General features: G+C 46.6%; 1 protein-coding gene across 10 annotated transcripts in view; it reads right to left on the reverse strand.

Moving 5' to 3' along the window:
* Positions 1 to 26,096, reverse strand: part of LOC121932053 (SH3 and multiple ankyrin repeat domains protein 3-like) — a 324,411-nt gene that overhangs the window by 185,062 nt on the left and 113,253 nt on the right. For all 10 annotated transcript variants that reach the window (XR_006104255.1, XM_042470338.1, XM_042470336.1 and 7 more), the window contains one exon: positions 16,520 to 16,633. Coding sequence is in view for 9 of the 10 variants with exons in the window: in XM_042470338.1 (XP_042326272.1) it covers positions 16,520 to 16,633 (114 nt within the window). In the remaining variant the exon portion in view is untranslated. The remainder of the gene's footprint in view (positions 1 to 16,519; positions 16,634 to 26,096) is intronic.

Here is a 26,096-nt window from a genome sequence, read left to right on the forward strand (position 1 = left end):
CTGCTGCAGCTGGCAAGAGAGGAGAGTTGTTATGGAGCAGGATAGGATAAGAGGCACTGCCTGCCTCTCAGGAGAAGAAACCTGCTCTTGCTTATGCAGGTTTATTCATTTCTAGGCACCTTGCAGCCTCCAAAGTTCTGCACCCAGGTCACTTGCTCTCTACCTAGCAAGGAAAACTCAGCACCACCTCTGAGGCTTCCAAATACTCCACTTCTTGTTGTATGCCTTCAAGTCCTTTCTGACTTATGGCACCTCTAAGGCAGCCATATCATTGAGTTTTCTGGGGCTGAGATTGTGTGACTCACTCAAGGTTACCCAGTGGGTTTCCATGGCCAAGCAAGGAATCAAACCCTGGTTTCCAAAGCCATAGTCCAACACTCAGTTCAGGAAAGGAAGAGGCACTAGGGACCACATTGCAAACATACGATGGCTAATGGAGTAAACCAGAGAATTAAAAAAAAACAAACAAACAAAACAACCAGCATATGCTTTATAAACTATATATAGCAAAGCCTTTGACTGCATAGATCATGAAAGGCTATGGAATGCCTTTAAAGACATGATGGGAGTGCCAACACATCTGATAGTCCCAATGAGAAGTTTCCTGCATGGCAGGGGGTTGGACTGGATGGCTCCTGTGGTCTCTTCCAACTCTATGATTCTATGATTCTACGGCAAGAGACTACTATCAGAACAGAAGACGGAGAAACAGAATGGTTCCCAATTGGCAAAGGGGACAAAGAAGGCTGCATCCCTTCACCCTACTTGTTCATCTTGTATGCAGAACATATTATAAGAAAAGCAGGCTTGGACATAGGAGGAGGAGGAGGAGGAGGAGAGAAAATAGGCGGAAGGAATATCAACAATCTATCATATGCAGATGACACCATAATACTAGCAGAAAACCTCCCGAACCTGGAACAACTACTGTATTGAGGAAGATCAAGGAGGAAAGTATAAAGGCAGACTTAACGTCGAACATAAAGAAAACCAAAATAATGACCACTGAGGACCTTCACAAGTTCAACCTAGATAACAAAGAAATAGAAACAGTAAATGAATTCGCATACCTGGGATCAAACATTGATAGAAATGGGGATAGAAGAAGATTAAGAATGGGGAGAATGGGTGGCAACGAAAGAACTAGAAAAGGACTCCCCCTGAATACCTGGACAGGTAAGGCTGGATGGGGGAAGGCAGCTAGATGAGGATGGCATGGGCAGAGGTGGGAAGGGGCATGGAAAGGGGAGACATGTTAGAACAGTGGCTTTTATCCCTTTGCATCTTAAATCCAACAGATCACTCTTTCTAGGATAGAAGTGTCATTCCCAGAGTAGGGCATTCATAGGCTTGGGACGTTTTTGTTCTTTCACTCTTATTTAGGGTACGTTTTGGGCAGATGGGGCAGTTCTGTGTCTGTGATGGGGAGTTGACTTCTTCACTGCCGCATCTTCCATGTCCCAGCATTTGACCCCTCAAACTCATTGCCTCCCTCATTGTGTTCTCTTTTGGGGGCAAAATGGCTATCATCTTTCCAGAAGCACAGCAGAAAAGACCAGGCAAGAAGTGGCACATCCATGGCATTCTCAGGGGGACAGGAGGAAGCAGGATTAGGCTCAGATGCCAAATCTCTGCATGTGGAGGTGCACATTAATTGTGTGACACAACCCTTGTGCTAAACAAAGCGGTGGCTAATGTGGCCCTTCCCTTTTCCTGTTGTCTTCCACTTCACCAAGCATGAGCACCCTTTCCAATGAGGCAAATCAATTTGTGATATACTCAGCACATCTTAGCCTCAGTTTGCCCATTTTGGCTTCTAGGATCCTAAGGACGACCAAAAGGAGTCACTCTGGGTAGTCTCTGAATCCTCACCACTGCATTTCATCTGGTCTCCTTTCTGAATATGAAAACTTTTCAGGCAGTTGCAGCAAACAGATCAGCATGCAAATTAATTCAGGACTGGGGACTCATCCTCTGCACAGACCCACCTGCCTGATGCCAAGGACACTGAGGTGGCACAGACACAGACACATGCACACACATTCTTGGCCTCTGTTCTTCCTAATGCGGCCTGCAAACCTGCATGGTTCCAGCATCAGGGGATCCTCTTGTCCCCGGTTCCTTGGCTAGTCCTGGATGCTCTCAGGCAGCCCAGCCCAAACCAGAAGGGAGCCCAGAGCCTTCCTGTTTAGGTCCCAGGTGCCTTGTATTTGTGTACAGACATCTCCGTACATTCATGCCTTCCCACTTTTATTATTCATCACTTGCTGCAGTCCGTCTCTACCATCTGTTCGCTAATTTTAAATTGGAGGAGTGTGCCAAGTTTCTGAAATTAAGGCAGCCCTCCCCTCAACCTCCTCCCCACACCTCTTTCTGCGACTCCTGCCCAGGATAAAGCTGCCAGGGGTCTGCCAGTTTTTCAGCTGGGCAACTGCACAGCGCCAAGGGCAGCAGGATTAGGCCTCCCAAAGAGCTTTTCTCTGGTCTTCAGTTTTGCTAGAGCCACCTCCCTGCCACAGGGAATACGAGCGTTGTCAAAGAAGTCCATTTTTTGGGCACTGGAGGGCACTGCATCAGGACGGCCCCATCTATACACCTCTGAGCTCCTTGCTCTGTGCCTGGGGCAGCGTAAGTGGAAGCTAGGAGTATAGGTGAAATAAAGTTGGCATAAATCGGAAACGACTTTGCGGCACGCTGCCACCACCAGCACCACATGCACCTAAATACACATTTGGCATGGTTCCCTAAGCTTGCAAACATCAGCTCTTCAGCAGAAGTGGCATTCTCTCCGTAGCCACAAGATCTTCTACAGTGGTGGGGAATTACAGCTGCAAGTGGTTCCTGGAGACCCTCCAGGGTCAAAATACCCAAAATACATCTCTATGGGGTGCTCCAAAATGCTCAAAATGATCTTTAGGGACTGTAGAGAAGCATCTACATGTTTGGAGCCCCCCTTGCTCCCCCCCCAGGGCAAACTCAATTTTTTTTTAATTCTTCAGTGTGATGCAGCGGCTAAAAAGGTCAATGCAATTCTAGACGGCATAAATAGAAGTATAGATCAAGGGAAGTAATAGTGCCACTCTCTTCTGCTTTGGTCAGGCCTCACCTGGAATAATGCAGTTCTGGGCACCACAATTCAAAAAGGATGTTGAGAAACTGGAGAGGAAGGTGACCAAAATGGTGAAAGGTCTGGAAACCATGTCTTATGAGGAAAGACTTAGGGAGCTGGGGATGTTTAGTATGGAAAAGAGAAGGCTAAGAGACCTTGTTTAAGTATTTGAAGGGGTGTTAGGGGCCTTCCCACTTGGCAGATAAAACGGATTATATTGGAGCAATTCTGATTCAGATTATGTTCTGGGAATAATTAGAATTTTTTCCATCGTTTCCATTACCAAAAGGGGCAAATTACCTTGATTCATTTAGACCCTGTTTTCATTCCCATTTATTTTAAATTGCTTTATTTTAAGCGGATTAACTTGCTCCCCATTCCCATTTGTGTCCGCAAGCTGTCAATCAAGCGCGTTGGCTTCAGATGTCACAAGTATTGGGGTTTTTTGGGGGGGAGGGGCAGCCAATGAAAATCGGCTGCATCCAAGGCTCTTCTGTTGTGTCTCTCCAGACTAGAAGGAGGCTTGGCAAATTGGATCAAGGAGGAGAAGGCAGCGGGCTTCATTATTGGGGAGAGAATCATTGGGGAAGAGAGAAGATAAGGCTCGATCCCGCCCCCTCAGATCTCTCAGGCGTCCAGGCTCTCCATTCCCCAACATCCCTTTGCCTGCCCCATTGCTCCCTGGGCTGTCTGGGGGGCGATCAAGCAGGGATGTCCTGCAAAGCCCATCCTATAGTTCCTCTGGAAGGAGCCTCCTTTCCCAACATCCCTTTGCCTCCCCCATTGCTCCCTGGGCTGTCTGGGGGGCGATCAAGCAGCCATGTCCTGCAAAGCCCATCTGCTGCTCAGGCAGAGGCGAAAAAAGAATAGTTAAAATTGTGTTCAATGGGTCTCCTCCCACATTGGTCTATGAATGTGGAGCAGAGGGGAGGTTGCAATCCACCGGGGGAAAGGCTATGCGAATTAAAGAAAATCGTGCTAGCGATGGAGAAAGAGACCAAAGAGGGTGACACCCCCAGGCCAGCCCCTTGAGGGCTGCTCCTCCCATCTCCAGGTTCCCGAATCAGACACCCTTTCCTCCCCATTCGGATACAGCGAATCGTACCCTGCTTTCAAAAATAACCCACATTATATACAGGCATCTAATTCGAATTATACGATATAATTCTATTTTGAATCGAATCGCAGTGGAAACGATTCCGGGGCATTGAGGAACTAATTTGGGCATCAGTGGGAATGACAACTCTTAATTCGCTTCATGATCCGCTTTATAGGCAAGTGGGAACACGACCCTAGATTGAGGATGCAGCAGTTTTCTGCTGCTCCAGAGAAAAGGAGCCAGAACAATGGATGCAAGCTCCAGGAAAAGAGATTCCACCTGAACATTAGGAGGAACTTTCTGGCAGTAAGAGCTGTTTGGCAATGGAAGACGTTGCCTTGGAGGGTGATGGAAACTCCTTCTTTGGAGGTTTTTAAACAGAGGCTGGATGGCCATCTGTCAATGGGATGCTTTGACTGAGAGTTCCTGCATGGCAGAATGAAGGGTTGGACTGGATGGCCCTTTTTGGGGTCTCTTCCAACTCTAGCATTCTATCATCATCATCATCATCATCATCATCATCATCATCATCATCATCATCATCATCCTCATCTTTTATTTATATCCCCCCTACTCCAATTAGGACCGAGGCAGCTTACAGTAAAATAGTCAAATCTTAGTAAAATAACAATACACTATAGTCCTGAGTTCTACCCTGCCCCTCTAAAAATAACAGTTAAATCACAGTTGTATTAAAAATTCATACTAAAAAGATTAATTAAAACAAATAAAAACTAATAAACCGGAAGATGGGCCTTATTATTTTTGGCCCCAGTTCCCTGTCCCATGAAGGGCATTTAGGGGCCAAAGGGCTGGTTATATTTTAACAAGAGCAGGTGTGATGGAAGCCCCCTGGGCCTTGCCTGCTGCCCACCCCTGTTTTACAGTTCGCCTTTGCTATCTCTCTGGTGTTGTATGGCTATGATAAAACAAAAAGAGATGGGAAGAGGGCAGTGATCTTAGGCAGAGAAGCCACAGCATCATGGACCACTCCAGATGTTCACTGGAGGGCTGTGGAACAAGGGAACGTGCACCAAGGCAACAAAATGTACGGCTGTTTCAACATGGGATTTGTAGTGATTGTTATAGAATGGAGCATGTGGCTTGTAATGGAGAACACTTACACAATCCCAGAGTTGGAAGAGACCCCAAGGGGCCAACCAGTGCACCCTCATTCTGCCATGCAGGAATACACACTCAAAGCATTGCTGTCACATGGCCATCCAGCTTCTGTTTACAAATCTCCAAAGATGGAGACTCCACCAGCCTCCAAGGCGACAGCGTCTTCCACAGTCAAGCAGCTCTCACTCTCAGGATGTTTCCCCCAATGTTTAGGTGGAATCTCCTTTCCTGTAGCTTGGATCCATTGCAGTTGCTTCAATGTGGGGCCTGAAGTGCTTCCATATCAGGGGCTGATATTTCCCTGAACATTATGCTGAGAAAGTTACTAACCAGCTATGTGAGCCTATAAAGAAGTATGTTATAAATTGTACTCCGTATGCCACCAGCAAGGTCCAGACAGGCTGATTCTTCCCTGTACGACATCTATCTGTCCAATCTTCTTTATTGTGGGAAATGTCTCTATGCACTGTACGTTTTCTCCAGTAAAAGTTTTTCTCTTTGTAAGTAAACTTATGGCTTTCTTGGGATCTCTAGGCTGGTGCCTACTGGAAGGGAAAGTCAAAGTCAAAGCCAGAGCTACTTGTCCAGAGACATTCTTGCAAGCCTCTTGGTGGAAGGAAATGCATAGGAAGAGTCTCCTGGGAACCACCTGGTGGATCAGGCCCACAATGCGTCCTGAGGAGGTCTTTTTGAGGGTGGTTTCTTACTTGTGAGGCAGACCATCAAAGGCCAAGAGCCAAAGTTTGTGGACTGTCGATCTCCTCACATCAAGCTACACATTGGTTTTGCCATGCAAGCCTTGTGTTGAAAAGCAATGTTGTGCAACTCAATGCATAGTTGACTATGCACATCTGAGTCTGCACCTCATGCAGATTTACATTTACAATATCAGTGCATGTGTAACTGCTCTTTCACCACCTTGAGTGCAGATGCTGCCCAACAGACAAAATAGTTGTATTTCCATGGGCGGGTGAGGCACGCATAAGACACCCACAGGGTTGCAACCAGAGTCCAAAGGGACTTCCAGCTTTGGTGCTGTGAGGAATCGTCCTGCAAACATCTTCCATTCTGAGCCCCTCGTGTCCTCCTCCTGTGGCTTCTTCTCCACCATTAAGTAGGAAAAGACAGAATAGCTGCAGGATGCCTTTGGTGGCACCAGGAGCAATCTGTCTGGAAGCCCATCATTCATTAATGGGCAACGCTGGTCTGTGCTTCCATCTGTGCAGGAATCCCATAGTTTGTAACAACACAGAGCCCATATGGCATTCTAGGAGTATGCTAGAAGGGTCACGAAAATGCCAAAACCTGGTAGATGCCAGCTGACCCTGTGCCTCTGCGCAATCACTCTATTGATGTCCTCAGAGAATTATCTGAGCTGCAGTGACAGCACTGAATGTCCAGCAACATTCCTCCTGCTGAGAGGGGAGGTGTTGGCACCAAAATGTTGACCAACGGTGACACTTCGCAAGGGGAAGGAGGAGGAAAAAACAATCTCCCATAGGATGCAGAGACAGGGATGAATGTAACTGGACAAGGAGCAAAGAGAGGTCTTGAGACCAAACACACACACAGCAAGTGGAGGGGAAAGGAACAGCTGAATTTCCCTCTTGATTGCAGGCATCTGCCGCTGTTTGATTTCAGATGCTGATTTCAAATTGAAAGAGGTGGGGGTGCTTCTGTGGAAGGCGTATTTGCATGTCTCAGCATGTGCAGGAAAACAAAACTTAACAAGAATAAATGGGTCCAGACAGCTGCAGCTCCTTCTTGAGACAACAAGAGATACAACAAGAGAGGAATGAGAGACAAGAAAAGGCTGTTGTCTGGTGCAGAACAGCAGGGCAGGAAATGGTCTTGAAGCCTTGGGCCCAGGGGTGGCCAGTGGCTTCCATGACAGCAGGACATGACATGGCATGCGCTCTGGATTTGCATCCAAACTTTGGAAGAGCTATTCAGTGTTGAAATGCATCCTGTCCCCACTAGATTCAGCATCTTGGACAGCCTTTTAAATGTCTGCTCATTTCCTTTTGCTCCAGAGACTAGGACACAGAGCAATGGATTAAAGCTATAGGAAAAGAGATTACTCCTAAACCCTAGGAAGAACCTCCTGAGGGTAAGAGCTGTTCATGGTGGAAGACGCTGCTGCCTCGGAGGATGGTGGGGTCCCCTTCTTCAGAGGTCTTTAAACAGAGGCTGGATGGCCATCTGCAACAGAGAGGGCTTGGATGGTGTCTTCCTACATGGCAGAATGGGGTTGGAATGGATGGCCTTTTGGGATCCCTTCAAACTATGACTCTATTTTTCTAATTCCTTCCTCATGTGGCTAAAACCTGGAAGAGTATTATGACCTCAAAGCCACCACTAGAACACATAGTTGCAGCATGAGCAACACAAAAACTCCTCCTGCAGACCTTGTGGCTTCCTCCCTCTCCTTCCAAGAGCACCAGACTTTGCTGTTTTGGGCTGCGCTCTCCCTGGAAAGAATCACGTGGTAGTGCTACATAATCTATAAAAGAGCCTTTGAGCATGATAAATGTTGGAGCCACTCAAATGGCCACTCCCCTTGCCTTCTGACCATGCTGCTCTGCTCTCAAATCCAGCCTGGGATCCATCACGCAACTTGCATTGTGTGACCCACGGTGGGTACATGAATCAAACCCATAGGGAAAATAAGCTCTATGAGGAACATTTAATGCAGTGCATTGCAGTACAACTCATCAACAAGCGCATGGGAAGTCATAGTACCTACACTATTCTGCTTTGGACAGACCTCACCTGGAGTCTTGGGTCCAGTTCTGGGTCCCACAATTCAAGAGAGACAAGCTGCAATGTGTCCAGAAAAGAGTGAACAAGATGGCCAAAGACTGGATGCCAAGGCTCATGAGGAATGGCTGAGTAAGCTGGGTGTGTTTGGTTTGGAGAAGATAAGACTGAGAGGCGACATGATAGCTATTTTGAGATACCTGGAGGTACATCATGTTTCATGTCATGGAGCAAGCTTGTGCTCTGCTGAAGATGAACTAAAGGGTTCAAACTGGAGGAGAAGAGATTCCACCTAAACATTAGGAACAACTTCCTAACAGGAAGAGCTGTTCATCAGTGGAATATTATTGTCTTTGGAGGTCTTTAAGCAGAGACTGGATGGCCATCTGTCGAGGATGCCTTGATTGAGATTTCCTGCATGGCAGATTGGGGTGGGACTGGATGGCCCTTCTTGGGGTCTCTTCCAACTCTACAATTCTATGATTCTATGAATAGATTCTGTCCCATCTCTGAGAATCTGAGTCTCCTTCATTGAGTGTCTTCAAACAGAGGCTGGATGCCCACCTCTCTGGGGTGCTTTAAGCTGTGGATTGAGAATGGAGTGTTCCAGATGACCCTTGACTTCAATGATCCCTCCCCATTCCACATGTTATGTTTCTGGTTTTCTCCTCAAACAACCAAAAGGTGGTTAGTTGCACAAAAGATCACATTTATCATGTCAAAAAAGGCACAAAATGCTGCATCCACACTGGAGAAACAGCCTGGTTTGGCACCGCTTTAACTGCCCTGGCTCAAGGCTATGAAATTCTGGGAGCTGGAGTTTTTTGCTGGGCCCCATAACAAACTCCAACTCCCAGAATTCCATAGCCTTGAGCCAGGGCAGTTAAAGCGGTGCCAAACCAGCTACTTCTCCAGTGTGGATGCAGCCAAAGAACCAGAGAAAAGGGGTGCCAGCAAGTGTCTGCAGGATCAGGTCCCAAATATGCAGGGGAAGGGGGGCAGAGGAGGCCCTGTTTGGGATTCTGCCTCACTTGTCGAACCTTCAGGGAGATGAGAGGTTATCGGTGTTTTGAGATGATAGATTGCAATTTCCCCATCTTGCTCAGAGCAATCTGTCTGGCCCTGTCAATCACAGCTCTCAACCGTTTCCGGGCTCCAAATGTTATCAGTCCTGTGTCCCCTTCAGCAAACGGCCGCTGAGTGTTCGTGCCCAGTGTTCACAAACACCCCACTGCCACACTGAGAAAGCCTCATCCTAGAAAACACACATTCCCCAAAGGCTCCTGAGCTTCCTTTTTCTGCTCTTGGGGTGGAGGCAGCAAACCAAACAGCCAGCATGGAGCTGAGCACCTTCTGTGCCTTTCTATGTGCAAGACCGGCTGACTCCGGTGGCCATGGGTGAGACCCAATGTTGGAGATGGTCAGTGTGTAAATCTCTCCATGTAGAGGCATGGATCAACCATGCTATGGAAATCTTGTGTTGAATGGCAATGCACACAACTGAAACGAAATGATGGTTGTCCAGCCAAATGCACAACCACACACACAATGTGCATCCATGTGCAATGTGACCTTGTGTGCAACTCTGATTCTGCAACCCTGAGCTGAATTGTAGAATCCTAGAGTTGGAAGAGACCGCAAGGGCCCTGCAGCCCCCTTCTGCCATGCAGGAACTCACCATCAAAGCACCCCAGAGAGATGTCCATCCAGCCTCTGTTTAAAGACCCCCAAAGAAGAGACTCCCCCCCCCAAAGAGTGCTCCTCTCCCCACTGACACCTCTGCTTCTTACGCTCTCAGTGGCCAAGATTTGCATGTAACTCCAGCTCTTGCCAAGACAGAACGAAAACACAAGCAACCCTCCTGCTCCTCCAGGCAACCGATTCCTCAGGGAATCCTCCTGAAAGCGCATTGACTTTCTTAACCATTCCTCACTGTCATCTGGCTCTCTGCACCTGTTTACAAGATTCCACGAGGTTAAGATTTCTTCAAAACTCCCTCGCCCCCAGTTCTTTCTTTTTCTGCTTGGTACATGTTTTATCCCACACTTCCTCCAAGAAGTTGGAAGCAGCAATTGCCATCCCTTCCCATTCCGCTGGATCCTCACAACAATCCAGACTTGTAGATCTGTACAGTTATAGATCTGGAAGGGACACTGAGGGCCATCTACTCTAACCCCCAGCCAGCAGAAAAATCCATTCTGATCATTACACCAAGTTGCCTCTCTTCATGCACAATTTGCATCAGTTATGATATGCTGAAGGAACTTAGTAACAGTATGCTTTGACCACATGCACATTCAATTGATCTGCAGGCCACCTTCAAACTCTATGATTATATTTTTCACTTTACCAGTACCAACAGTTAATCAGTATGTGTCTCTGTGTGTGTGTGCATGTGCGTGTGTGTGTGTGTGTGCGCGCACACACACACAGACACAGACACACACACTGATTAACTGTTGGTACTGGTAAAGTGAAAAATATTTACTGATGTCACTATATAGCAATGGCAAAATGTGAGAAGGGGCCCATGCGTTATTTCAGGGGTGCATGACCACCATGCTACCTCAGTGGTGAATAGAGCTTCTCCAGGTGCTAAAACTCTTGGTCTAACCAGGAAAGGTCGATCCTCACCTTGGTGAATCCCTGGACATAGAATCACAGAGTTGGAAGAGACCCCAAAGGCCCGCATCCAGTTCAACCCCATTCTTCTGCCATGCAGGAAATCTCAATCAAAGCATCCCTTGTGACAGATGGCCATTCAGCCTCTATTTAAAGACCTCAATGGAAGGAGACTCCACTACATTCCGAGGGAATATGTTCCACTGTCAAACATCTCTTTCTGTCAGGAAGTTCCTCCTAAAGCTGAGCTGGAACCTCTTTTCCTGTATCTTTCATCCATTGTTCTGGATCCTGTTCTCTGGAGCAGCAGGAAACAAGTTTGCTCCCTCTTCAATATGACCATTTGACATCTGCATTCTTCTATGCCCACTGGCACTAAAAAGGGGGCAGGTCACCCTATAAAAGCCACGTGAATAGAAGAGTCACTAAAATGACAAGGAGAGATGGCAATCTGTCAAGGCATCGGGCATTGCAGCTGCCTTTTAAGCAACTGATGTACAGCTTGGCAGAGACAGAAAGGCAGTCCTGGTGGCTCCATTTGCAAGTCTCCTTTTATATACTGCCTCATTTCAGTCAGAGAAAGGGGCTCCCCCCACCCCAATTCCAGTGTGGCAGTGGCAAAGCTGTGCTCCAGTCCTTAGGACTGGAACATAGCTTTGGTGCGGCTTCCAGCCTCTTAGGACGCATGCAGCATTGAAACAGCATACCTCCAAAGTGACCCAAAGCAGCTTTTTATTTTGGCATGCCTGTTCAGGCCCTCTGTTTCTATAGCATGGCTTCTTAGGCACTGGTTCTCCAGACAATTTGTACTTCAAACTCCAGCATTCCTCTTTCTTGCTGTCTTGGCTGGGGCTTTGGGAGCTGAAGATCAAAACAGCTAAAGGACTCTGGGTTAAGTATGGCCTGAGACAGATGGGCCAAAAGCAGCGTGGCAGTGGCAATGCTAGGGTTCCAGACCGCGCAGCAACCGCATGGTCCAGAACCCTAGGGTGTAATGGTGGCAGTGTCCCATCCACACGGGTGCCGCCATCTTGACGCAGGGGAAGCGCAGTGTCCACACGCCACTGCACACCACTTGCATCATGAGTACGCCAGTGGCACACTCATGATGTAACCCAGGCACCACAAAAAGAACCTGGAAGAACTTGGTTCTTTTTACTCCGGAGGGACGTTGCGCGGTTAGGCAGCTGTGGCATCCCTCCGGAGTTAAAACAAGTGCCTGCAGACAACCATTTTCAGGTGGTCTGTCTCGGGCCAAAGACTCATCTAGGAGGCTCCACTGTTCCCTTCTGAGTTTAGTTGCTATATACAGTCGCTGAAAGGGAAAGCAATTTTCCCAGCAACAACTTTTTGTTATCCATATAGGAAGCCCCCACTTATCTGATGGCTTAGGGACTGGAAGACAGTCAAAAAGTGGAATCAGATGAAAGAGGAACCCGGTCTCTTTTTAGCTTGCAAATGCAAGGCTTAACACTAGATGGTGCCAAGCTGACAGAGAGATAAAAAGCAGTGTGTGGTTGAAAGTGTGGATCAGGGTTCGAAAGTGCAATTTAGATCTATTGATACAGTGGGACATACAAAAACGACCTGTCAAAAAGAAGGGGGTGCCTGTGCAAGTGTTTGGAGGTGTCTTGGTCTGGACTGAGCAGAATTCATTACCTTTAGGAAAGGCCTGATCATGGCGGAGACAAAAAACTGTTAAAGCGTCCCTTTGCTCTGAGGTTTTTAAGGCCCAGGTTAGATGGGTGCCTTCCAGGGGTACATTAGTTGGATTTCCTACAATGGCAGAAGAGGGTTGGATTAGCTGCCCTTGCGGGGTACCTTCCCATTGTGCAGCGTTTTAATTTTATGTGTACACACACACACACACACACACATAGATACAGTACACACACTTTTATATGTGGATGTGTGGAAGGTTTTCGGACTCTCCATGAAAGATGAGAAAGGCTGGCAGAGAGAGAGAGAAAAGAAAAACTGGCAAAGTTCAGAGGAAAGTTACTTTTTCTCTCCCGAGGGCTCTTCCTCCCTGCAAGTTTTTCAAGCATCAAAACGAGACGCGAGGTGTAATGCCCCCCTCTCACAGCACCTCAGTATTGGGGGGGGGGAATCAATCAATCCCTCAGTCGCTGCTACAAATTCAGTCAATCAATCAATACAAAATGTGTCGTTTCCGTTTTCAGTGCCCCCTTCAACATCCCCGTTTTCGAAATAGGAAAACTTAGATATGAGGAAGTTTCCTCTCATATCGGATATATTTGCCATTTCATTGTACAAATCTGAGGCGTTTTGTGCCTCTGAATGAGTTATAGAATGAGCTCCAGCAAACTGCGCTGTTCTTCTTCAGGCTAAACCCAAATAGTTCTTCTTAAAGAAAACTGCCAAGGGAAGGTGTTTCTTTCAAGCCTAAAGGACAACCTTCAAGTATTTAACGAAATGCAATTGCTCTGATAATGCCACCTTTGCTCAAGACGGCAGACGGGATGGAAATGGAGAGACTTAGGCCCTGACTTCAAGAGAAAACAAAGAACTTAAAGTCTTTAAGTCCAGTCTTAAAACCATGGAAAATAAAATGGACAAGTCTCAAAGGCATCCTATGAAGCCAGATTAACAGACTGATAGTGGTAAATGAAAGGAAAGACTGAGAGAAACACAGAAAGAGAAAATAACAACAACAGAAACAAGTAAATAAATAAAAGGCTTAAAATAAAAGGAAAGGTTTTCTAACTAGAAGAACGAGGGAAACGGGGACATTTTTGGAGGAACAAAATGTTAATGAGAAATACTGACTAGATGGGAAGTTATCATAAGCAACAACGAAAGGCGTAAAATGTAAATAACGGTCTTATTTTAGTGTCTGTTGATCTGTTCATTGATTTGTTTGTTTTGTGTTTTGATGTTAATAAAAAGAATACCACAAAAGCTAACGCCAAGCAGTTCTGTCTTCTGCGCAGAGCAAGTCATAAGTGACGCATTTAATGCAGTTATGGCACATTTGGATGCGACAAGAACGTTAATATTGCAAAGACTGTGATTTTTCTTTTTACAAAAAGAAGGCCCAGGTTTGGGAGGGAGATGCAGGTTTTGGCTGGAGCCCCTCCACCTCCATGATACTGGCACATTTCCCAACCATTTTACAACTCGGTTTCAGCAAATGGGAAAAGCCTAAGAGAGTGATTTCCTTCTCTCCTTCCTCCCGAAACTACTGCTTCCATCCCAGCTCCAGCGGAAGAGCAATCCTGTCCTATGTTCAAAAGCCAAAGTACCAGGAAACATTTTTCTCCAGGTCAATCATGTCTTGCAAAGAGACCTTTCCAGGATTCAGGAGCAGCCGGAGTTTCAAGATGGAAGCCCAAGAAAGCCTTATGTCCTCCTCAAGTCTAAAGGCAGGGCTGGCCTAATTCTCTGCCTTGGCCAGCACTCTGTTCTGCATCCCAAGAGCTTCCATTGTTTTAAAGCAACTTTCTAGCCCTCAGTGATGTCTCAGGAACCATGATGGTCCAACATGCAACGCTCAGATACTGTTTATGAATGTCAGAGTTTTTACTGGGAAGTGGTCCTCCACTTGCATTGCGATGCCTCCAAGCCAATTGAACTACAACAGAAACAACATCTGATACAAAATGTAGGCCCATGACTTTAACATTGCCATTTTTCTTCTCCTTTATGGTTTTACAAAACACCTTTTTCCTGATGCAGAGTAGATAGTGGACCTTCAAAAGCTTGCATGATGCACTTTGTGCATTAACTGTATGGCTCTTTTGTAGGTTTTGTAGATGTTGGACTTTGCTGTACAGTTGGCCCTTCTTATACGCTGATTTTTTATACACAGATTCAAGCATCCACAGTTTGAAAATGTTCCCAAAAAGTATAAATTTCAAATATCAAACTTGATTTTCCATTTTTTATAAGGGACACCATTTTGCAATGTCATAATATTTAATGGGACCTGAGCATCCACGGATTTTGTTATACACGGGGAATCTTGGGACCAAACCCCAGCGGATAACAAGGGTCCACTGTATTTTGCTTTATGGTCACCACAACCAGCCCTGGATATGTTTGTTAAGGATGGAAACCTTCTGCCGTTCCATCCCCTCACAACAAGACCAAGCAATTTCAACACCTTTGCTCCTCATTCCAAGAGGATGCGAGTCTTTCTGCACAGTTTTCAAGCATTATTCCTACTTTGGCATTTTATTGGGGGAAATTCATTTCTGCTAAACAAAAGTGGTTTTCCTGTGAAGAAAATGTATTCTTGTGGAGAAAATCATTGATGAGTTGTTTGAGCAGAAAATACATGCAGGAAACTTTGTGCCATTTCCTCCCCACAAACAAAAGTGTAGTTTTCCTGCATCAGTTTTCAGTGCAAAAACCAGTACATTTTTTTGCTCTCAATGTTTTTTTCTGCATAGGAAAACCGTGTCTATTTTTGTGCAAATGCATTTCCACCAACAAACTTCTAAAGCGTGAAGAATCTTGCAGCTGTTCTTCTTTTCCTCAGCGGAGGATCTTGAAGGATCATCGAGGATGCAAATATTTATTTACCTTTAAAATGTATATCCTATTTCCCCCCGGGAGAGGAAGCAGGAATGCTTACAACAAATTATTAATACGAATGAGCTTTCTCTGCCATCTCAAGTCCTTGAGCTCAGCTAACTGTAATCTTGTGCACCTCGCAGTGCCATTCGTTCTCATCCAACCTGTTGTTGCTGTTGTTTTGGCAACAGAGTCAGTTATGGGGCACATTCACAGGATGCGCACACATGCTCACACACCACAGCTCCATCAGAACAATAAAAACATCACTGGAGTCCAGCCAGCTTTCATCACAAGAATGGAAACAGTTTGGTCACGACTGAACCAAAGCAGGCATCGTATTGCCTGGGAGGTCGCTAATATAAGCTGTGTTCCAGAAAGGAAGTGGAGAGTGTTGCTGTTGTGTTTTGGTGGGGGATATGGCCAGGGACATGGCCAGAAGACAAGCCCCAGGGCCAGAGACAGTAGGCCTCCAAGCGCCTGCTACCAGACATGGAGGTGCCTCTGAGATCACTACCTCACCCAACTGGTGCAGCTCCATTGCCATCAAAGACAGGCATCCTGCCAGGCCATGGCACTGGGATAGACCCTGGTGATGTGCTTGGTTGTGTTCCACAGATGCATGAGTAAGGAGGGACACCAGCATTTCCCCATTGGCTAAAAGTGCAAGGGGCAAGCTGAAAAGGCTGACGGTGTATGGGCTCTGCTCTGCTCCAGGACACAGAATGGGACTGGGATAGCCAGGCTGACCACAGCTTTATCCTCTCTCTGAGCAATGAGCTGGATCTGGACCCTGGACCTGATGCAACTGGTGGGACGCTCCATGGAACAACTCCTACATTCAAGGGAACCCACTTTGAAACAGATTTGCCATCCAGGAATGCCCGCGTCTTGAAGCCTTGACTGCAAACCTCCTATTGCAGGGATCATGCGGCCAGTTGCCCCTTGGGAACTCTACTGGAATCTCCAATCTTCTTGCCAGACCCTGCATTCCCCCCCCCCAGCAAACCAGTCACAGGAGCTTCAGAATACAGAACAAATCTGTTTTCCCCATTCCTGTGAAGCAAAAACCGCAAACAGTACAACCCCATTCCCTTCAAACTCATCCCAAATGGCAGCCCCAGCAATGCACTACAACACTCCAGAGCAACCGAAGATTGGTGGCATCAGCTCTCCAGGGCCCTGAGCATATGCCCATCCACTATACAGGACTCAGAGCAAAAAGACCTGGCTGGTGTCTGTGGGTCGTGTGGCACCAGGGCGCTTACCTTGCCGTGGGTCGTACTGCCGCATCTGCACCTCCTCGACACATTCTGCGGGGAACCAGCCAGTCCGTCCTTTCACAGTTCCTTCCCAAAAGCCTCCTTCTCCAATGCTCAGCACTGGAGAGAGAGAAAGAGAGAGAGGTTAGTGAGCAAGCTCCAAAATGGGCAAACAGTGCCTAGACGGTGCAGCAACAGCAAGGAGTGTCTCTTACATCACGTCCACACGGCTTCGTCCCCTTGAGGACCTGGACTGAACCCAATCGCTTGACCCAGAACCCATAATGGCAGCCCCTGACTCCCAAATTCCATGTATCCGAAAGTGACTCTCATCTCTAGTTGAGACCCTGACCCAGCCTGGCAGGACTGACTTCTTGAGAGCGGAGCCCTCTTTGATGGCTGGTGGCCTCCAGGTGAGTCGGGGGAGTGACCCCACTCCAGGTTTTAGTGAGACTCTTAAAAGATATCCAAGGCAATGAATCAGAGTACTGATTTCTTTTCAAATTCAGAGTGAAACCCAGGAAGGATCCAACATTGCAGAGACATGGAAGCCACCAGCCAATTATGCAAACCATGCCCAGAAGTTTGGATAGTTCCTTTCAGTTCAAGGTATATCCAGAATGGATTCAACATCCATCCCAATGACAGGGGAGCTATTGGCCAACATGGTTTCAGCTCCACTGCTGTCCAGGGTTTAGATCTGGGGTGCTTGTTAAATACGATATATGCTTGAATATTATTTCTACCACTACAGTTGGCCCCTCGTATCTCTATATTCTGCATCCCTATATTCTATAACCATATATTCTCCATTTATATATTCTGAATCCCGCTGTGGGATATAAATCCTTGAAATAAAATAAAATAAACAATCCCTGGATTCAAATATTCACAGCTTTGAACATATATATATATAAAGAGAAAGACTGAGAGAAAGGCCCACATTGCGGCCTCAGTCCTATGGTTAGAATCACCAAATCAGAGAATCTTAGAGTTGGAAGGGACCCCAAGAGCTCTCTATTTCAGCCCCATTCTGCCACAAAGGAACACACAACTACAGCTCTCCTGAACAATGTGGAGTTGTGAACCATTCAAGAGTGCGCATGACTAGGAGTCCCAACTAGACTAGAACCATGGAATTACTGTACAGTCATCCCTCCATGTTTGCGGCTTTGATTATTCACGGATTTCATTAAGCTGTTCTCTCTAGGACTGTCTAGGTCCTCCAGTGCAACTCTGTGGTCAACTTTAACTAAAAGTTGCACTGAAAGACCATTTGTAGCTCCTCCAGTGCCATTCTATGGTCAGTGTCTGTTGGACATTGACCACAGAGTTGTGCTGGAAGACCTAGAGATTCCTAGAGAGGTGTCCTCTCAGGGAAAAACAGTGTTTTGGTTATTTGTGGTTTTCCCATATTCACGGGGGTCTTGTTCCCCTAACCCTAGTGAATATGGAGGGACAACTGTAGTTATTACTAGTTTACTTAACATTAAGAGGTATCTAATATCAGTAATATGGCTGCTTCACATATACATGTAACTTTATTAGTATAGCCCATATCCCACCGCCTCTCCTGTATTGGATCGAGGTGGGTAACAGCAATACGAAAGAAAGAACAATAAAATCAAGAACATAGAACAATAGATAAAAATACAATGGGAAGTTGGGACCCTATGAAACCACCCCTCCCCAAATCCCAGGGATGAGGGGAATGTTGGTGGCCCATGTGCAAAGGTTCTCCCCTTTCATGGGATCCTAGAGTTGGGAAGAGACCCCCAAAAGCCATGCAGTCCAACATCCTTCTGCTGTGCAGAAAGACACAAATGACTCCTGACGATGGCCAACCCCAAAGAAGGACCCATCACCTAAGGCAGCCAATGTATCCACTGTCCAACAGCTATTCTCAAAGAAGATGGCCCACATTTAATAATGCATTTGACACTGCCGGATCCCAGTTGATCCTACTCTACGTAAATCCCCACTCACATGCAATGGGCTGTGCTGTTCATGGCTGTGTAAGTGGGGTTCCACAAGTGTAGCCATTTTGACAAGAGCCATGGTCCTATTCTTAGTCCTACAGAGAGTTTAGCCACTGAGGATATATCAGACAAGGGAAATGGAGTATAACCAATGCAATCTGAACGCAGTCAGGGGTTTCACGTTATTGTGCGATAGACTACCACACACGATTTCAGGCAATGGCAAGATATTTTTGGGCAATGGGAAGCCAGTTCGAACACAGCTCGCATTCACCTAAATTCCGCTGAAACTAGCGAATTCAGATGAAGCGTTCTATCAGCCCACTTTCTTTTCATTCGAAATGAAGAGAAATCCTCCCGTGGGATAAACTCTCACAGTCAATGGAATTTACCATTCAGCACCTTTGAACACCTCTCAGCACTTGCCCATTTCACGCTTATCTCTCCCTGTGGGTAAAGTGGGCCCTTGGTACTGCTGGGGTTTTGTTCCCAGGACCCCTCTGTGGATACCAAAATCAGTGGATGTTCAAAGTACCATGGATATGGTAAAATGTTGCTGCTGCTCTGCTGGTGTGCCTTCAAGTCATTTCTAACTTATGGCGGCCCTAAGGGCAACCTGTCCTGGGGTTTTCTTGGCAAGATTTGTTCACAGGTAGGTTTGCCATTGCCTTCTCCTGGGGCTGAGAGAGTGTGACTTGTCCTAGGTTACCCAGTGGGTTTCATGTCCCTTGTGCCAAATGGGGAAAACGCAGGCTTTGCTTTGGGGGGGGATCCAACTATACTTGCTGGGACTCTGGGGAGCTGAAGTCCAAAACATCTAGAAGACCAAATGCTGAGAACTCCTGCACTAGAGGAGCTCCTGGCTGAGGACTCTCAATACCCCTCCCTAAACTACCAATCCCAGGATTCCATGGGATGAGAAAACCAAAGCAATTCAAATAGAGTGGTAGCACTAAATAAATGGCATGAAGGGCCCTTGGTTCTTCCACTTCCTCTTTGTGGGAGAATGAAGCAATGGCATGGCGCTTGTGGTTGGGATTAGATTCCTGGGTTGGTTTTTGCCTTCCTGGCAGGCTCTTTCTGCAGGTCACCCTGAGCCTAACAGTTTCTGAGCAGCAGAAATGCCGCTTCCCCCACTGGACTGCTTCTGCGTCCTCCTCTCTCTTCTTCTTCTTTGATATCTTGCCATGTCTCCATCCTATGAGGTCATGGGAATTTGTAGTTTGCTGTGCACCAGAGCTCTCTGACAGAGAAGGCCAAATGTCTCACTAAACTACAGATCCCAGAATTTCAATGCATGAGCCATGGCAGTTAAAGTGGTGTCAAGCTGCATTATTTCTCACGCAGTGGCAGATGCAGCCAAGGGCTCCTGTTGTGTCCCACTGCAGTGTTTGTTTTTTTTGGGGGGAGTGTCAAATCTGTCTAATTTCCTCACCCTTTCCATACACACACACACACACAACACACACACACACACAACACAGGGGCAATCAGAGAAGCCGAGAAAGAAGGGCCACCTCCCTTTTCCTCCGTTTTGCCAGCCAGCCTCCTCCTCCTCCCTCGGGCTTAGATTGGCAGCGCTGACCCTGCATTTAAAACCCGCTTGTTCGTTCCAAGGGACTATGAATTGGAAAGTGCTCATTAACTTGTGGGAGAATACATTAATTCCCCCCTAGCTTGGTTTACTTTGATTGGCACCTCTTGTATACATAAATGTTTAATTAAAATACATAATGAGTGGGAAATGATCAAGCGCTGTGCAGCTGGGGACTCAGGGGCGAGCGGTGGCTCCTGGAGGGAATGCCCTCGTTGCCGGCATCCAGGCCCCGTCTGGGGGCAAAAGGGTGGTCTCAAAAGAAGAGTCCAGGAGAGCGTTGGTCATTCTTGGAAAGTTGGGATGATGATGACAAGGATGATGATGACGATGACGACGACCCTGGTGGCCACAGCAGTTAAATGCCAGTACTGCAGCCACAAGGTTGTGAGTTCGATTCCTGCAGGGCTCCAAAGTTGACCAACTTTCCATCTGTTCATAGTGTCAGTAAAATTGAGTAAAATGAGTACCCAGCCTACTGGGGACAATTGCCTTACAATTGTAAACCCCTTAGAGAGTGCTGCGTTCACTAGATAAATGGTATAGAAATGTAAATGCTAAATCCTAAATCAGAACAAGGTGCCCAGCCATGAGATGGAGGGGGAGGTCAGGGCAACTCTGGCCCAATACAACTGGCACTTTGGGCCAGCATGGGGGCAGAGTCGGGTGTAGCGTCCTCACAATGCACGCCCCACGCCACCGCTTCGGGTCACTGTGATGCTGCGCACGGCTCCACATGGGGTGTGGCATCACTGCACTACTTTGGGTGCTGCGTCCATATGAGTGCAGCGCTTTCATGCCCTGGAAAGGCCGGATTGGGGCTGCGGCATGCGGTTTGCTGCAGCCCCAATCCGTCTAAGAAAGGGGCGGTCTGTCAAGCCCCTCTGGGGCCAAGACATTCGTTGGGGCTCTCCCAAGAGATCCTGGTCTCTGTATCCTGCGCCTCGAGATGTCTGCCGGTGAATTTTGGGAGTTCCAGCAGAACTAGAGCTCTTTCCCATCCCAATTCTATAAGGCTCCATGATGGGGTTTGGTGGAAGGATTGGACTTGGGGCATTGAAAGTTGCAAGAAAGGCATGTGCTCAGCACACTGAGCGATGATGGTGCCATCGGTGAGCAAGCTTCAAGGGTGGAGGGTTCCTGGAAGAAGCAGAATTGGATCTCCCCACCCTAGTTTTCGGGATATGTTACCTGATTTAGCACATTTAGTTTTTAAGTATTGCAGTATGTTCAAAAACACATTCAAAGCTTTTGTGTGGAAGTTATTTTCTTGGGAATTTATGATCATGTGAAGAGAACAGAAATACTTTCCTTGCGATTTTAAAATTAGGACTGCACCCAAAAGAACACTGTTTTTAAAGCTGTTGTGTGTGGCCTTTAAGTTGTTCTTGACTTATGGTAAGATCTAAGGCAGACCTATTGTGTGGGTTTTCTTGGCAAGTATCTTCAGTGGGAGGTTTGCGTTTGCCTTTCTCGGAAGCTAAGAGTGTGTGGCGTGCCAAGCTCACTCAATGACTTACATGGCTGAGCGGGGATTTGAACCCTGGTTCTCCAGAGTTGTAGTCTAATGCTCAAACCACTGCACCATGCTGTCTTATTTTTTAAACAACACATAGCTAATGAGAGTTGTACCTGTTAGTTATATCAATAGTTCAACTCCCGTCAATAGCTGAAGGGATGCCATATTGAGGAGGGAGCAAGTTTGTTTTTCTGCTGCTCCAGAGAATAGGAGACAATGGAGCAATGGATGCAAGCTCAGGAAAAAGAAGATTGCAGCTCACAGTAGGAGGCATTAGGAGGAACTTCCTGAGAGGAAGGACTCTTGGAGTAGAATGGAGTCTCCTTCTTGGAGGCCTTTAAAGAGAGGCTGGATGCCCATCTGTTGGGGTTGTGTTTTTATTGTGGGTTCCTGCATGGCAGAAAGGGTGGGTTGGAACGGATGGCCCTTCCTGCATGTCTTTCCAGCTCCAGGATTCTGTGATTCTAATTTTTCATTTGCTGGGTGCAATACCTTGGCTTCACTCTGCACTCCCCTCACATTTCCATGTTGAGAAACCACAGAAACTGAGAAGAGAGGAGTGTGTGGAGAGGATCACAGAGGAGTGCAGGTATTTAGTGCCAGGGCCTTCTCTGTCCCAACGCCCTTTTCAGGCATCGCTGCAAAGTGGGAATGTGAGTCGGGGTCTTCCTACTGGCTGCTCCAGTTCTGTAACTCCCTCCCTAGAGAGGCTTGCAGTCCTCCTGCCACGGCAAAAGGCTTTTCAGTCTGATGTTGAGAACCAAAGGCTTTTGGAGAAAGGGATGCTCTTTGTCACTGCCCTGCCCCCCCCCCTGCACTTGGGTTCCCTTGGCTTGAAACCTGCCTGGGTTTGAAATGCTCCAGCCCCACAGATGTCAGCCAGAGGCACAGCATGCACCTCTTTATTAGATTAATTGGGTAGTTGCAAATGTGTTTCCTGTGATTACATTTTAAATTGCTAACAAGCGAGGCCTCGGCACAGAACAACTTGTAGGGCAGAAGAGGAAGGAGAGAGAGAGAGAGAGAAACGATGTTTGAAGGCCAGCTGCTGCCGCGCCACCAGGCCCGAAGCTGCTCAGACTGGGATAGACTGGTCAGACTGGGATAGATGTGCATTGGGGGGGGGGGGAATCTGCTTTCTAAAAGGCAATTGTTTCTGAAAGAGGGGAAATGATTTTGCGCAGAAGCCCCCATGTGTGTCTTTGGAAGCAGTAGCTCTGCAACCACCTTTCCAGAGATACATTTACACATGTCTTGTGAATGATTCCAACTAGAGGAGGCCCATTGAATCAGCGGAGGGGGGTGTAGGTCTGGAGTGGACCCATTTGATTCAACACTGTGAACTAGTTTGGGAGTCACAGTCGGGTCAGCTCCTACGTAGGTCTCTGGGAACACAAAAACACTTTCTAGAAACAAACATTAATCTCTAATGCAAAAATTGTAATTTTTGTGAAATAACAAATTATACACAAAAAGGCCCATCTTGTGTCTCTGGAAACTGTGCTTTTGTGCAAGCAGCACAATTTTCATGGAGAACCCCACATGTATTTCTGCGCAGAATTATTCCGAAAAACTTTGGGAGATGCACACCAAATTGCTCACACTTTTTGCCCTTGGCAAACCCATTTTTTCAGTTAAGGAATGGATAGTGTTCCATCCCTAGACTGGGAGGAAGGTCTGATCACTGGTGAAGATGGGCCTGCGCTGGATGGAGGTGTGAGCGCAGTGTACTCTGCCTAGAGCAGCGGTCCCCCAAACGGTCCTTTTTTAAGTGATTTTGGACTTCAGCCCCAGAATCCCAGGCTGGTTGGCCAACAAGGCTGAGGCTTCTGGGAGCTGAAGTCCAAAACCTCTTAAAGGGCACAGTTCGGGGACCACTGGTCTAGATTAACAGCTAGAACAGGTAAACGATGAGGCAGCATGGCCAGTCGACTCCCTTCCAGTCCTGACCCTTAAGTGTTCTTTGCCTTTCAAGAGCCCCCTCCTCTTGGCAGCCGCACACCTCTGGCTCCTGTAGTGACCAAGGCTTGCAAGATGGATGATGAGTCCAATCCCTCCATTTGGCACTGCAGGAGAGGAGAAAGTGGCAGAGCTTGGAAAAAGGGGTGGAGGATTGGACCACAACCCCCAGAATCCCCACCAATTTTAGCGGTGACATTAGCAGACCTGGCCAGGTATAGGAACTGCTAGCCAAGGATGTCAGGGGCAGAATTGATCTCAGAATTCAAGACTTTCATCACTGACCACTAGCTACTCCTCTAAAAACAACCAGATGTGCATGCTCCGTGGGTTTATTTGGTTTTTTTGCAAAGGAAGGCGTGTGCTTTTTGCTTCTCAGTGTCGCTGTCAATAGATATTGACTTGTGGACATCAAGCAGAGCCTTTAGTTGGATTTTACTGAGTCTTCTTTCTGCCTCCCTCCAGTTCCCCGCTCTCCTTCCCGTCTCCGGATGCGCAATATGGTAATTGTGTGCATTTATTAAGCCAGCCCTGGGCAGCCGTAAGACTTTCAGGGTCTTGTTAAGCCTATCTTTGGGGTAGTCATGCGGAACGCTACCATCCTCTTATTGGAAGTAGCCAGAAATGAGGTGGAAGTAAAGGCTCCGTTGCTGCTCTCCGCCTTGATGTCGCTGGCCTGGGCCCAGCGGCTCCTGGTTCCCTTTTCGGGGAGCGGAGATAAATTACGCATCTCCAAATGGAGAGATTCTGTGCAGCCCCTGGAGCATTGGTGTGTAAATGCCTGTGGCAAAAGGAGGAAGGCGGTGGAGAAAGCTCCCATCTGTGGCTTCTCTCTCTCCTTCTCTCTCCACTCAGAAATTGATAAGGAACCCGGATTGCGCACCAGCTGTGATTGTTCCTTTTTATGGTTGTTGTATTTTTTTGGCTGTGGCACAACAGACCTATTCAGCTCATGGTTGTGTAAGCAGCGTTCTCTATGGGTCGCCATTTCACATGGGTCACAATCTAGGGAGACCCATTGAATCCACTGGATTACCTCCATGTTGACTTGCCTTCAAACAATGAATGGATCAATGTTGTCATTACGTCATTTGTACTCGCGCTGCATCAGTCCTTTGTTGAATCTCAACTAAGTTCTTTTAATAATTATATCTACTTTAAGCAAATCATCGTTTTACTATTTTAATAGTTGATTCCATTTAATGGTCACTTTTGTAAGGTTTTAATGGTACTGTGCTCTTAGACTTACTGTTTTGAGTCCCAAATTTGGGGCAAAAGCAGATAGAAACAGATATTATAATTATAATGATGATAACAACACAACACTAACAGCTAGAAAAGAGCCATTGAGTCCTGGGGCTTTACCTGAGTAATGCCATGATGTTTAGTCTCTTTTTATTTATTTATATTTTTAAACCTTTTTCATACAAAGGTAGTTGTACTATAGATATATATATATAATTATATATATATATATTACCTACACTATAAGTACATGTATATAGCAGCATATACTGATATTAGATACCTCTTAATGTTAATAACTAGTAATACTACAGTTGTCCCCCCTATTCGCTAGGTTAGGGGAACAAGACCCCCGGGAATATGGGAAAACCACAAATAAACCAAAACACTGTTTTTCCCTGAGAGGACACCTCTCTAGGAATCTCTAGGTCTTCCAGCACAACTCTGTGGTCAATGTCCAACAGACACTGACCATAGAATGGCACTGGGGAGCACAAATGGTCTTTCAGTGCAACTTTTAGTTAAAGTTGACCACAGAGTTGCACGGGAGACCTAGACAGTCCTAGAGAGACAGCTTAATGAAATCCGTGAATAATCAAAGCCGCAAACATGGAGGGATGACTGTACAGTAATTCCATGGTTCTAGTCAGTTGGGACTCCTATCATGCGAACTCTTGAATGGTTCACAACTCCACATTGTTCAGGAGAGCTGTAGTTTGTGTTCCTTCGTGGCAGAATGGGGCTGAATAGAGAGCTCTTGGGGTCCCTCCAACTCTAAGATTCTCTGATTGGTGATTCTAACCATAGGACTGAGGCCACAATGTGGGCCTTCTCTCAGCTTCTCTTTATATATATATGTTCAAAGCTGTGAATATTTGAATCCAGGGATGTTTATTTTATTTTTATTTCAAGGATTTAATACCCACAGCGGGATTCAGAATATATAAATGGAGAATATATGGTTAAGAATATAGGGATGCAGAATAAGAGATACGAGGGGCCAACGTAGTGGTAGAAATAATATTCAAGCATATATCGTATTTAACAAGCACCCCAGATCTAAACCCTGGACAGCAGTGGAGCTGAAACCATGTTGGCCAATAGCTCCCCTGTATTGGATGGATGTTGAATTAATTCTGGATATACCTTGAACTGAAAGGAACTATCCAAACTTCTGGGCATGGTTTGCATAATTGGCTGGTGGCTTCATGTCTCTGCAATGTGGGATCCTTCCTGGGTTTCACTCTGAATGAAAAGAAATCAGCACTCGATTCATTGCCTTGAATA

This window comes from Sceloporus undulatus, chromosome 5 (genome assembly GCF_019175285.1).
Source record: "Sceloporus undulatus isolate JIND9_A2432 ecotype Alabama chromosome 5, SceUnd_v1.1, whole genome shotgun sequence".
NCBI classification, from domain to species: Eukaryota; Metazoa; Chordata; class Lepidosauria; order Squamata; family Phrynosomatidae; genus Sceloporus; species Sceloporus undulatus.